Below are 13,093 nucleotides of genomic sequence, written 5' to 3'. Positions count from 1 at the left end.
ACACACAAGTATAATTACATACATTTTTCAATATTAGTGGTAAATGGTTACTTTGCTTCCAAAAAAAGAGAAAAAACCAAAAAAAAATAAAAAACCAAAAAATAAATAACAAATAATAATACGAATAGTAATAATCATAATATCATAAACTAATCTAAAATGTTTTTCCATGTAAGCCACAATTTTTCAAAATTGCGCAGCTTTTGATTTTGGATAGCAGCATATCTTTCTACATGGTATTTTATTCTTAAATGACTGAGTAATCCAAGAAAATTTGGCATTTTGTTTTGCATTAAGGATATAAAAATATATTGTTTAACATATAGAATTATGAAGTTTATAACCCTGTTATTGTTTGACAATGGTAGATCACCGAGAATAACATTCGAAACATTGAAACCAACTCTTTCAGAGGTTTTTCTGTATATATGAAGACTTAAATCACTCCAGAGTGTTTGTACTTTATCACAAGCAATGAAAACATGTATTATTGTTTCAACATTTTCCATACAAAAACCACAACAATCAGAAGTTTTAATGTTAATTTTCTTAAGGTATTTTCCAACAGGAACAATTCTATGTAAGATTCGAAATTGTAACCACTGGGCAGAAGAATCACTAGTGGTTTTATAACAAATTTTAAAAACATCTTGCACTGATATTGTGTCTACTCCATATGGCCTAAGCTCTGCCTCCCACTTGCTGATTGAGGTTGGAATAGCCTCATTTTTATTCAAGAAATTATAAAAGATTTTTGAGCATTTTTCAGAAGATATGAGAGGTTCAAAAAATAAAGGTACATATGGATTAGGAAGTCTTTTCAAAGAAGACCTATCTATTAACAATGATTTCAAATATTTTGAAATAGCTGTAACAATGCTATTGTATTGCATCACACAACTATCAGATAGATTGTATGTGTTTTTAAGAACTCCAAAGTCTAAAAGATTACAATCATCATCAAAAAAATCTTGCACAACCTTTATTCCCTTTTCATACCAGGATTTAAAAAAAACTGGTTTGTTGTTAACTTTTATATTAGAGTTATACCACACTGGAATATAATGAAATTTGTTTTTAAAGTGCGGAGAGTAAGTAAAAGATTTCATATAACATGACCAAGCAATCAAAACATCTTTCCAAAAGGCGTTATTTTCTTTTAACAAACAATCAAACACAAAACTATCTCCAAAATCATACAATTTCTGTAAAATATCATCTCCATTGAGAGCATAGAAAATATCCATCCATGGTTTATGTGAGCAAGTTAACCTTTTAATCCATGTACATTTAAGTGATGTAATAAAACTTCTAACATCTACCATTTTCATACCACCTGACAAGTAGTCTTGTGTTATAAGAGACCTTTTAACTTTGTCTGTTTTGGATTTCCATAGAAACTCAAAAAAGGCTTTGCATATAAATGCTACAATCTCCTTTTTGGGAGTAGGAAGCGATATAAATAAATGATTTAGTTTTGGAATTAACAAACTCTTAATGACAGTGACACGACCAATTGGAGTAAGAATTCTTCTTTTCCATTGTTCCATAAGTGCAATGATTTTTGGAATCTGATTACCAAAATTAATATCAACAATTTCAGAAAGTTCAACGGAAAATTGGAAACCTAATAAATTAAAAGATGTAGATCCCCAGTCTAATTTCCATCTGGTATGATGAAACACTTGATCAGAGAATTTTTTTGAACCAATCCACACAATTTTTGTCTTAGATGTATTAATTTTAAGTCCTGAAAAGCTGGAGTAAAAATCTATAGTTTCTAATGCTTCGAACAAGGATTTTGGTGAACCATCAAGGGCTAACAAAGTGTCGTCTGCATACTGTGATATTATATGTTCTTTATTATGAACAAAAATGCCCTTAATATCATTGTTTTGCTTTATAAGAATTGAAAGGATTTCTGCACATATAATGAATAAATATGGAGCAACAGGATCTCCTTGTCTACAACCCCTTTGTATGTCAAATTGTTCTGATAAAAACCCACTTTGTAAAATGCAGGCACGGAAATTTGTGTTTAAAATTTTTATCCACTGGATAATATATTCTCCAAACCCAAAATAACTTAAAACTTTATAAATAAATGACCATGACATAGAGTCAAAGGCTTTTTCGAAATCAATGAGGACCAAAAGCCCTGGAATTTCATGTATCTCTGTGTACGACATCAGATCATAAACAAAGCGAGTATTTTCCCCTATGTATCTACCTTTTATGAAACCAGATTGTGTATTTGAAATAATAATGTCCAAAACTTGTTTGATTCTAAAGCTTAGGCAACCAGATATGATCTTGTAGAGAACATTTAAAAGGGTTATTGGTCGCCAGTTCTTTAGAAACTGTCTTGGTTTGTCCCCTTTTGGCAAACATGAAATTATTCCAAGTCTTTGAGAGATAGGGAGCTCTTTTTTAAGAAAAATACAGTTAATAGCTCTAACAACATAATTTCTAATATCATTCCAAAAAAACTTGAAAAATTCTGCGGTATACCCATCACTACCAGGGGACTTATTATTCTTCATGTGCTTTAATACGTTAAGAACTTCTCTTTCCTCAATGTCTTTCTCCAGACCTTTGGACGTATTTGTATCCATTTTAGGATTATTAGAATTCAAGAACATTTCTTCTAAATTTATATTAACTAAACTTGAGTCTGCACTTTTATACAGAGTTTCATAATATATCTTAACTTCATCTAAAATTTCTGTTTGTTCATATATAGTGCCAGTACCCTCTAATTCAATTTTTTTTATTGTTTTATTTAAATAATTCCTAGATTCTAAATTACAGAAATATTTTGATGGTTTTTCACCCTCTTCTATCCAGCGAGCTCGGGACCTTATCATGTGGCCTAGTAACTTTTCTTTTCTAATACTCTCGAGTTCCTTTTTTTTTTCATCTAATTTATTTAAATCAATGAAAGCATCTGATTCTAAATCCTCAATTTCTTGCAGTAGTGTTTTTTCTTTTTGGTCTTTTTCTTTTTTGATATATGAAGAATATGAGATAGTATTTCCCCGTATTTCCATCAGTAGTACCTCAAGGAATAAACTTTCATCCATGTTATTTTTACATTGGAAATTTTTACTCTCTGCATTCTCTAAATATTGATTACTAACACACTTTATTACATTTTTTACCTTTTGAACGTAGTCTTTATCTGTAAGTAAATAATTATTAAATTTCCAAAGACCACGCCCTCTCCGGAAGGGATTAAATTTAAGCTCGAGCAAAACTATAGAATGATCAGACCTGTATCCAGGTTTGATAGTACAGTTTTCAACAAGATTTGTTAAGCTGTCAGAAATGAGAAAATAATCAAGGCGACCTTGTTTTAGAGGATTTTTTTTCCGCCATGTATATACTTTTTTTTCAGGATTTAGGACTCTATAGTAATCTATGAGGCATAAGTCCTCCATTATTTCCAGGACTTTACTTCGAGCCTTTGGATTGTTAACACTACAGTAGTTATAAGTATCCTGCATGGGATTCAATGCAAGATTAAAGTCCCCACATAAAATAAAATATTCATTATCAAATTCAAGGAAGATACTTCTTACATTTTCATAAAACTCAGGGTTGTCAATATTAGGACCGTATATATTAATGAGGGTAACCTTGTGGTCCTCAATTGTCATGTCCAAAGCTAACAAATTACCTTCACAGTCGTTTTTCACTCTATGAATTTTAAACTCAAAGTTGTTATTGAAAAGTATACAGACCCCTCTTGAGTTAGATGAATATGAATTAAACACACATTTATATCCCCACTGTGTTTCTATAAACTGTTCATGTTCAGAAATAAAATGAGTATCTTGCAGGCAAATGATAGAATAATGTTTTTGTTTATAGTAGTTAAGAACATCTTTACGTTTTGATGGTGTGGCGAGCCCCTGACAGTTCACCGTAGCTATTAAAATGTTGTCAGACGACATCATATTTACGTATTAAATAGAAAATAACAAAGGCAACACATGTAAGACAAAGAAAGTATTCAAAAATAACACATGCGAGAAGCAAATAACCACTTACCATTACCAAATTTTCTGATCCAACCATACCCAAAAATATTACACACACATAAGAAACTAAGCATCCTACCAGTTCATTAAGAACACTTATAAAGGGAGAAACACGCACACTCACACATACACACATGTCTAAACAGAAAGTAAACAGTTCTGAAATTGAGATACCGATCCCGATCTGAAAACCGTTGACCGATCCCGAAGCATCCAGGTTCCACTCCGCTGTCTATCAAAAAAGTGTACTAGCGCCGTTTTAGTTTTTCAGAAACATTGTCCAGAATATCGAATCTGTGGCGGCGTCCTTGTTCGTCCAGCGCAAAAATCTTGCCGTTGTAGTACCAGGCAGACTGGATTCGAGGGTCACCATTAAGATTGCGCAAAAGTTTTGCGTTGAAATATGTTAGGTGGTCATGCATGGTAAAACATTTTTTGAGTTTGTCATTCGATCGATTTTTGATGACCGCGATCTTGACCTCCGTGTTACGGAATTTGGCGATCACAGGGCGTGGCCCTTTCCCATCTCCCCCAGGAATCCGATGAATCGCAAGAACATCCGAGGGGTCCAGGTCCATCTTCACTGCCTCCTTGAGAATTGTACACAATTTACTCCTGAGGTTTTCGTTTTTCTCCTCGGCCCAGTTTAAAAATTTAATATTGGCTTTCTGCGAGTATTGTTGATTTTGATTGGCGAGGGTCATTGCAGATTGTGCCGCAGATTCACATTGTTTGAGCTTGTCGTTGAGAGATCTCAGTTCACTGGCTTGGGAGTTCAATTTTTCTCTTAGAGTGTCGAAATCAAGATTAAAACCCTCGGAGATTTCTTTTGTTTGTGTTTCGAACTCTTTACACTTTTCGTCGATTTTATCTTCAAACTCTTTCTTGACTTTGTTTTTGATACTTTCTTCGAAATCTTTTTTCATTTCATCGACAATTTCTTGTTTTATTTCACTTTTTATTTCATTTTTCAATTCTAACAATATTTCCGAAACCAAGACCTTGACATCCGATTTTTTCACCATGGACTCTCTTATTTCTGTCAAACTTTGCTGAATTTGATGAAGGTCACCTGAGATATTAACGTGCTGGTCAGATGTACTACCATCGTGAGCAGGTGTATGATCACCGCTGCTAGTTCTCGGTTTTTTCACTGCGGCCTTTTCAGAAACAATGGATTTTCTTACGGATACTGGTGCCGATTTTAAATCGAGCTGAACAAGTTTTTTTGTTTTTGTTTGTTCTTTTTCTGGTGTTTTTTTAAGTACCCCTGACTTTTCGGCCATTGTTACTATTGTCACTATTAGTGAGTAAGAGTTCACCACAGTCCGATATTTTCAGAATGCTTCTTAACAACAATATCAAGGCGTAAATTTCTAAAATTATATAGCACTCACCAAATTGAGTTTTAAGTCCTTTATCCAGTATTTTGGGCACTTTAAATATTACAGAGACGTATTTAAAGAGAAAAAACAGCGGAGCTTCAAAAATATGGTCAGTCGCAGACCATCACGTGACCGGAACGTCTGTAAAATTTAAAGTTAAAAAAAAAGATTTCGAAGAAAGTATCAAAAACAAAGTCAAGAAAGAGTTTGAAGATAAAATCGACGAAAAGTGTAAAGAGTTCGAAACACAAACAAAAGAAATCTCCGAGGGTTTTAATCTTGATTTCGACACTCTAAGAGAAAAATTGAACTCCCAAGCCAGTGAACTGAGATCTCTCAACGACAAGCTCAAACAATGTGAATCTGCGGCACAATCTGCAATGACCCTCGCCAATCAAAATCAACAATACTCGCAGAAAGCCAATATTAAATTTCTAAACTGGGCCGAGGAGAAAAACGAAAACCTCAGGAGTAAATTGTGTACAATTCTCAAGGAGGCAGTGAAGATGGACCTGGACCCCTCGGATGTTCTTGCGATTCATCGGATTCCTGGGGGAGATGGGAAAGGGCCACGCCCTGTGATCGCCAAATTCCGTAACACGGAGGTCAAGATCGCGGTCATCAAAAATCGATCGAATGACAAACTCAAAAAATGTTTTACCATGCATGACCACCTAACATATTTCAACGCAAAACTTTTGCGCAATCTTAATGGTGACCCTCGAATCCAGTCTGCCTGGTACTACAACGGCAAGATTTTTGCGCTGGACGAACAAGGACGCCGCCACAGATTCGATATTCTGGACAATGTTTCTGAAAAACTAAAACGGCGCTAGTACACTTTTTTGATAGACAGCGGAGTGGAACCTGGATGCTTCGGGATCGGTCAACGGTTTTCAGATCGGGATCGGTATCTCAATTTCAGAACTGTTTACTTTCTGTTTAGACATGTGTGTATGTGTGAGTGTGCGTGTTTCTCCCTTTATAAGTGTTCTTAATGAACTGGTAGGATGCTTAGTTTCTTATGTGTGTGTAATATTTTTGGGTATGGTTGGATCAGAAAATTTGGTAATGGTAAGTGGTTATTTGCTTCTCGCATGTGTTATTTTTGAATACTTTCTTTGTCTTACATGTGTTGCCTTTGTTATTTTCTATTTAATACGTAAATATGATGTCGTCTGACAACATTTTAATAGCTACGGTGAACTGTCAGGGGCTCGCCACACCATCAAAACGTAAAGATGTTCTTAACTACTATAAACAAAAACATTATTCTATCATTTGCCTGCAAGATACTCATTTTATTTCTGAACATGAACAGTTTATAGAAACACAGTGGGGATATAAATGTGTGTTTAATTCATATTCATCTAACTCAAGAGGGGTCTGTATACTTTTCAATAACAACTTTGAGTTTAAAATTCATAGAGTGAAAAACGACTGTGAAGGTAATTTGTTAGCTTTGGACATGACAATTGAGGACCACAAGGTTACCCTCATTAATATATACGGTCCTAATATTGACAACCCTGAGTTTTATGAAAATGTAAGAAGTATCTTCCTTGAATTTGATAATGAATATTTTATTTTATGTGGGGACTTTAATCTTGCATTGAATCCCATGCAGGATACTTATAACTACTGTAGTGTTAACAATCCAAAGGCTCGAAGTAAAGTCCTGGAAATAATGGAGGACTTATGCCTCATAGATTACTATAGAGTCCTAAATCCTGAAAAAAAAGTATATACATGGCGGAAAAAAAATCCTCTAAAACAAGGTCGCCTTGATTATTTTCTCATTTCTGACAGCTTAACAAATCTTGTTGAAAACTGTACTATCAAACCTGGATACAGGTCTGATCATTCTATAGTTTTGCTCGAGCTTAAATTTAATCCCTTCCGGAGAGGGCGTGGTCTTTGGAAATTTAATAATTATTTACTTACAGATAAAGACTACGTTCAAAAGGTAAAAAATGTAATAAAGTGTGTTAGTAATCAATATTTAGAGAATGCAGAGAGTAAAAATTTCCAATGTAAAAATAACATGGATGAAAGTTTATTCCTTGAGGTACTACTGATGGAAATACGGGGAAATACTATCTCATATTCTTCATATATCAAAAAAGAAAAAGACCAAAAAGAAAAAACACTACTGCAAGAAATTGAGGATTTAGAATCAGATGCTTTCATTGATTTAAATAAATTAGATGAAAAAAAAAAGGAACTCGAGAGTATTAGAAAAGAAAAGTTACTAGGCCACATGATAAGGTCCCGAGCTCGCTGGATAGAAGAGGGTGAAAAACCATCAAAATATTTCTGTAATTTAGAATCTAGGAATTATTTAAATAAAACAATAAAAAAAATTGAATTAGAGGGTACTGGCACTATATATGAACAAACAGAAATTTTAGATGAAGTTAAGATATATTATGAAACTCTGTATAAAAGTGCAGACTCAAGTTTAGTTAATATAAATTTAGAAGAAATGTTCTTGAATTCTAATAATCCTAAAATGGATACAAATACGTCCAAAGGTCTGGAGAAAGACATTGAGGAAAGAGAAGTTCTTAACGTATTAAAGCACATGAAGAATAATAAGTCCCCTGGTAGTGATGGGTATACCGCAGAATTTTTCAAGTTTTTTTGGAATGATATTAGAAATTATGTTGTTAGAGCTATTAACTGTATTTTTCTTAAAAAAGAGCTCCCTATCTCTCAAAGACTTGGAATAATTTCATGTTTGCCAAAAGGGGACAAACCAAGACAGTTTCTAAAGAACTGGCGACCAATAACCCTTTTAAATGTTCTCTACAAGATCATATCTGGTTGCCTAAGCTTTAGAATCAAACAAGTTTTGGACATTATTATTTCAAATACACAATCTGGTTTCATAAAAGGTAGATACATAGGGGAAAATACTCGCTTTGTTTATGATCTGATGTCGTACACAGAGATACATGAAATTCCAGGGCTTTTGGTCCTCATTGATTTCGAAAAAGCCTTTGACTCTATGTCATGGTCATTTATTTATAAAGTTTTAAGTTATTTTGGGTTTGGAGAATATATTATCCAGTGGATAAAAATTTTAAACACAAATTTCCGTGCCTGCATTTTACAAAGTGGGTTTTTATCAGAACAATTTGACATACAAAGGGGTTGTAGACAAGGAGATCCTGTTGCTCCATATTTATTCATTATATGTGCAGAAATCCTTTCAATTCTTATAAAGCAAAACAATGATATTAAGGGCATTTTTGTTCATAATAAAGAACATATAATATCACAGTATGCAGACGACACTTTGTTAGCCCTTGATGGTTCACCAAAATCCTTGTTCGAAGCATTAGAAACTATAGATTTTTACTCCAGCTTTTCAGGACTTAAAATTAATACATCTAAGACAAAAATTGTGTGGATTGGTTCAAAAAAATTCTCTGATCAAGTGTTTCATCATACCAGATGGAAATTAGACTGGGGATCTACATCTTTTAATTTATTAGGTTTCCAATTTTCCGTTGAACTTTCTGAAATTGTTGATATTAATTTTGGTAATCAGATTCCAAAAATCATTGCACTTATGGAACAATGGAAAAGAAGAATTCTTACTCCAATTGGTCGTGTCACTGTCATTAAGAGTTTGTTAATTCCAAAACTAAATCATTTATTTATATCGCTTCCTACTCCCAAAAAGGAGATTGTAGCATTTATATGCAAAGCCTTTTTTGAGTTTCTATGGAAATCCAAAACAGACAAAGTTAAAAGGTCTCTTATAACACAAGACTACTTGTCAGGTGGTATGAAAATGGTAGATGTTAGAAGTTTTATTACATCACTTAAATGTACATGGATTAAAAGGTTAACTTGCTCACATAAACCATGGATGGATATTTTCTATGCTCTCAATGGAGATGATATTTTACAGAAATTGTATGATTTTGGAGATAGTTTTGTGTTTGATTGTTTGTTAAAAGAAAATAACGCCTTTTGGAAAGATGTTTTGATTGCTTGGTCATGTTATATGAAATCTTTTACTTACTCTCCGCACTTTAAAAACAAATTTCATTATATTCCAGTGTGGTATAACTCTAATATAAAAGTTAACAACAAACCAGTTTTTTTTAAATCCTGGTATGAAAAGGGAATAAAGGTTGTGCAAGATTTTTTTGATGATGATTGTAATCTTTTAGACTTTGGAGTTCTTAAAAACACATACAATCTATCTGATAGTTGTGTGATGCAATACAATAGCATTGTTACAGCTATTTCAAAATATTTGAAATCATTGTTAATAGATAGGTCTTCTTTGAAAAGACTTCCTAATCCATATGTACCTTTATTTTTTGAACCTCTCATATCTTCTGAAAAATGCTCAAAAATCTTTTATAATTTCTTGAATAAAAATGAGGCTATTCCAACCTCAATCAGCAAGTGGGAGGCAGAGCTTAGGCCATATGGAGTAGACACAATATCAGTGCAAGATGTTTTTAAAATTTGTTATAAAACCACTAGTGATTCTTCTGCCCAGTGGTTACAATTTCGAATCTTACATAGAATTGTTCCTGTTGGAAAATACCTTAAGAAAATTAACATTAAAACTTCTGATTGTTGTGGTTTTTGTATGGAAAATGTTGAAACAATAATACATGTTTTCATTGCTTGTGATAAAGTACAAACACTCTGGAGTGATTTAAGTCTTCATATATACAGAAAAACCTCTGAAAGAGTTGGTTTCAATGTTTCGAATGTTATTCTCGGTGATCTACCATTGTCAAACAATAACAGGGTTATAAACTTCATAATTCTATATGTTAAACAATATATTTTTATATCCTTAATGCAAAACAAAATGCCAAATTTTCTTGGATTACTCAGTCATTTAAGAATAAAATACCATGTAGAAAGATATGCTGCTATCCAAAATCAAAAGCTGCGCAATTTTGAAAAATTGTGGCTTACATGGAAAAACATTTTAGATTAGTTTATGATATTATGATTATTACTATTCGTATTATTATTTGTTATTTATTTTTTGGTTTTTTATTTTTTTTTGGTTTTTTCTCTTTTTTTGGAAGCAAAGTAACCATTTACCACTAATATTGAAAAATGTATGTAATTATACTTGTGTGTGAGTGAGTATGCATGTGTATAAAATTTATAAAAACTGAATTTAATAATGTCAACATTAGTACTAGTATGTATGGAACAAAAACAATAAATTATAAAAAAAAAAAACTTGTGAGAAGAAGAGAAAAAATTGTAAAATTGAACCCTGAAAATATTTATCAATGGCAGAATAAAATTTACTTTATAACACGACTTCTTTATTTAGTGAACTCTGGCATTCAGAAGTTGGAGTTCTATTCGCCTTTCGCTATTCACTATTCGAATTATATAATAGTGTTGTGTTGTGCATGTACTATGCCTAAATAGTAGTCAGGGTTTGATACATGGTGCACGAGCCGGAGGCGAGTGCACTATGTATCAAACCCTGACTACTATTTAGGCATAGTACATGCACAACACAACACTATTGTTATTATTATGCCGACTGTTAAATATACTGACGTGCTTTGCTATAAGTAGCTCTGACGTTCGAGTGTTGACAAGTCCCTTAAAATAATCACCGGAAAAGCAAGCGTTTGTTGTTGTTTTTCAAATTACGTGTAATCAATTGATTTGATTGTTTATTTTATCAACAAGTTGTTGTACAATAAAAAGTCAACAAAGGTTTATGTTCTTTTCAAGAAATAGAGAGACGTTTGGCCTTACCGAGAAAACTCGAAATGTTTAGCAGACGAAATCTCAGTGAATTTTTTTTCTTGAACATTCTTTATCAAGCGTCATTTAAAAAAGCGTTTTTGTGATTCTCATGTAGAATTTCTTTGAAAAATGTTCAATCAATTTGTTCAGAAGCTTATAGGAAACTTTAACTTTAAAATTACCGTCAATAATGAAGTTTTTTTTGGAAAAATAAATAATTTTAATTGCTTGATGTCAGTCGTATATATCTACGTTTTATATACCTAAATACCGGTGTTCATTATAACGACTAATTTAGCGTAGCGGTAACGCGTTGGGCTTCATGCTGGAATCAATGATTTTAGCGTCGTGAGTTCGAATCCCGCTGTCGGCGCTTGACAGATTATCGTTGAAAATATTCGCCGTGCTCTATTTCGGCATAGTATGCTTACGCTATATAAATCCTTTGATACTATGCGTAAATAGATGAGTATTGAATATATAGTGACAAACTGACAGAAGGCATAATAATAGCGAATTTCTGTGGTCGGTTCGCTATTCGAATTACCGTAAACATGCTAATAAACGTAAATTTAAAATTTCATATAAACTTCCCTTTTTAATTAAAAAAAAAGTTTAATAGCAAAGTTTATTACTTGCTGACCTAACCTAAACATTGACATAATGACCACGACCAGTAAGAGGCTTAGCTAGCCTGGCGAAAATGCGACATTTCGTATATACAGTTATAATTGGATTTCTTTCAAGGAGCTGGCTTACACCCTCTATCCCATATTTGGGCTTTCTTATTTTGTGGAATGAGGCCCATGAACAGGTCAGTCGACCTTCAAAAGGAATTAGGTTTACACAACCAGTAAGAGGCTTAGCTAGCCTGCCGAAAATGGGACATTTCTTATTATTCAGTTTTAATGGGATATCTTTCAAGTGGCTGGCTAACACCCTGTATCCCATATTTGGGCCTTCAGATTTGGCGAGGATGAGGCCCCGGGACAGCCCAGTCGACCCTTAAAAGGAATTGGGTTTACACGACCAGTAAGAGGCTTAGCTTGCCTGGCGAAAATGCGAAATTTCGTATAATACAGTTATAATGGGATTTCTTTCGAGGGACTGGCTAACACCCTGTATCCCTTATTTGGGTCTTTATATTTGGTGAGGATGAGGCCCCAGGAATTCCCAGTTGACCCTCAAAAGGAATTGGGTTTATACGACCAATGAGAAGCTTAGCTAGACTGGCGAAAATTCGAGATTTCGTATAATACAGTTATAATGGGATTTCTTTCAAGGGGCTGGCTTTCACCCTAGGCCTGTATCCAATATTTGGGCCTTCATATTTGGTGAGGATGGGACCCCGAGAATGTCCAGTCGACCCTCAAAAGGAATTGGGTTTACACGACCAGTAAGAGGCTTAGCTAGCCTGGCGAAAACGCGACATTTTGTATAATACAGTTATAATGGAATATCTTTCAAGGGGCTGGCTAACGCTCTTTGTTTTGCCTCGGACTAGAATGTCGCGACGTCATTGGATGAAACGCGTCACGTGGCTGCCTTACAAATTTCTTTAAAAGGCAAGCGTCAAAATTTATAGCGCAACATGGCGGACGTAACGTTATTTGAACTGATTTTCGACACAAACGTTTGTTTACATATCAAACTTTAGGTCCTCGACAAAACAAAACACTTATTAGGTTTGTTACTGGCTGTTTAAAGAAATTTGTGGGGTCGGTAAAGTCCATAGAAGGCTCGGCTCCGCCTCGCCTTCTATGGACTTTACCGACCCCACACATTTCTTTAAACAGTCAGTAACAAACCTAATAAGTAATAGTATCCCATATTTATGCTTCATATTTGGTGGGGACGGGAATGCCAAGTCGACCCTCAAAAGAAATTGGGTTTACACGGCCATCA

At 33.8% G+C, this 13,093-nt stretch overlaps 1 protein-coding gene across 1 annotated transcript; it reads right to left on the bottom strand.

The window, feature by feature from the left end:
* Positions 1 to 447: 447 nt before the first annotated feature.
* On the bottom strand, positions 448 to 5,557 carry LOC136274480 (uncharacterized protein PF3D7_1120000-like). The gene has a single exon (XM_066081381.1). The coding sequence runs from the start codon at positions 5,327 to 5,329 to the stop codon at positions 4,292 to 4,294; it is 1,038 nt and encodes a 345-aa protein (XP_065937453.1). The 5' UTR covers positions 5,330 to 5,557; the 3' UTR covers positions 448 to 4,291.
* Positions 5,558 to 13,093: the final 7,536 nt, after the last annotated feature.

Source organism: Magallana gigas, chromosome 4 (genome assembly GCF_963853765.1).
Source record: "Magallana gigas chromosome 4, xbMagGiga1.1, whole genome shotgun sequence".
Classification (NCBI taxonomy): Eukaryota; Metazoa; Mollusca; class Bivalvia; order Ostreida; family Ostreidae; genus Magallana; species Magallana gigas.
Note: the sequence above shows the minus strand (reverse complement) of the source record. Positions and strands in the feature narration are given on the sequence as shown.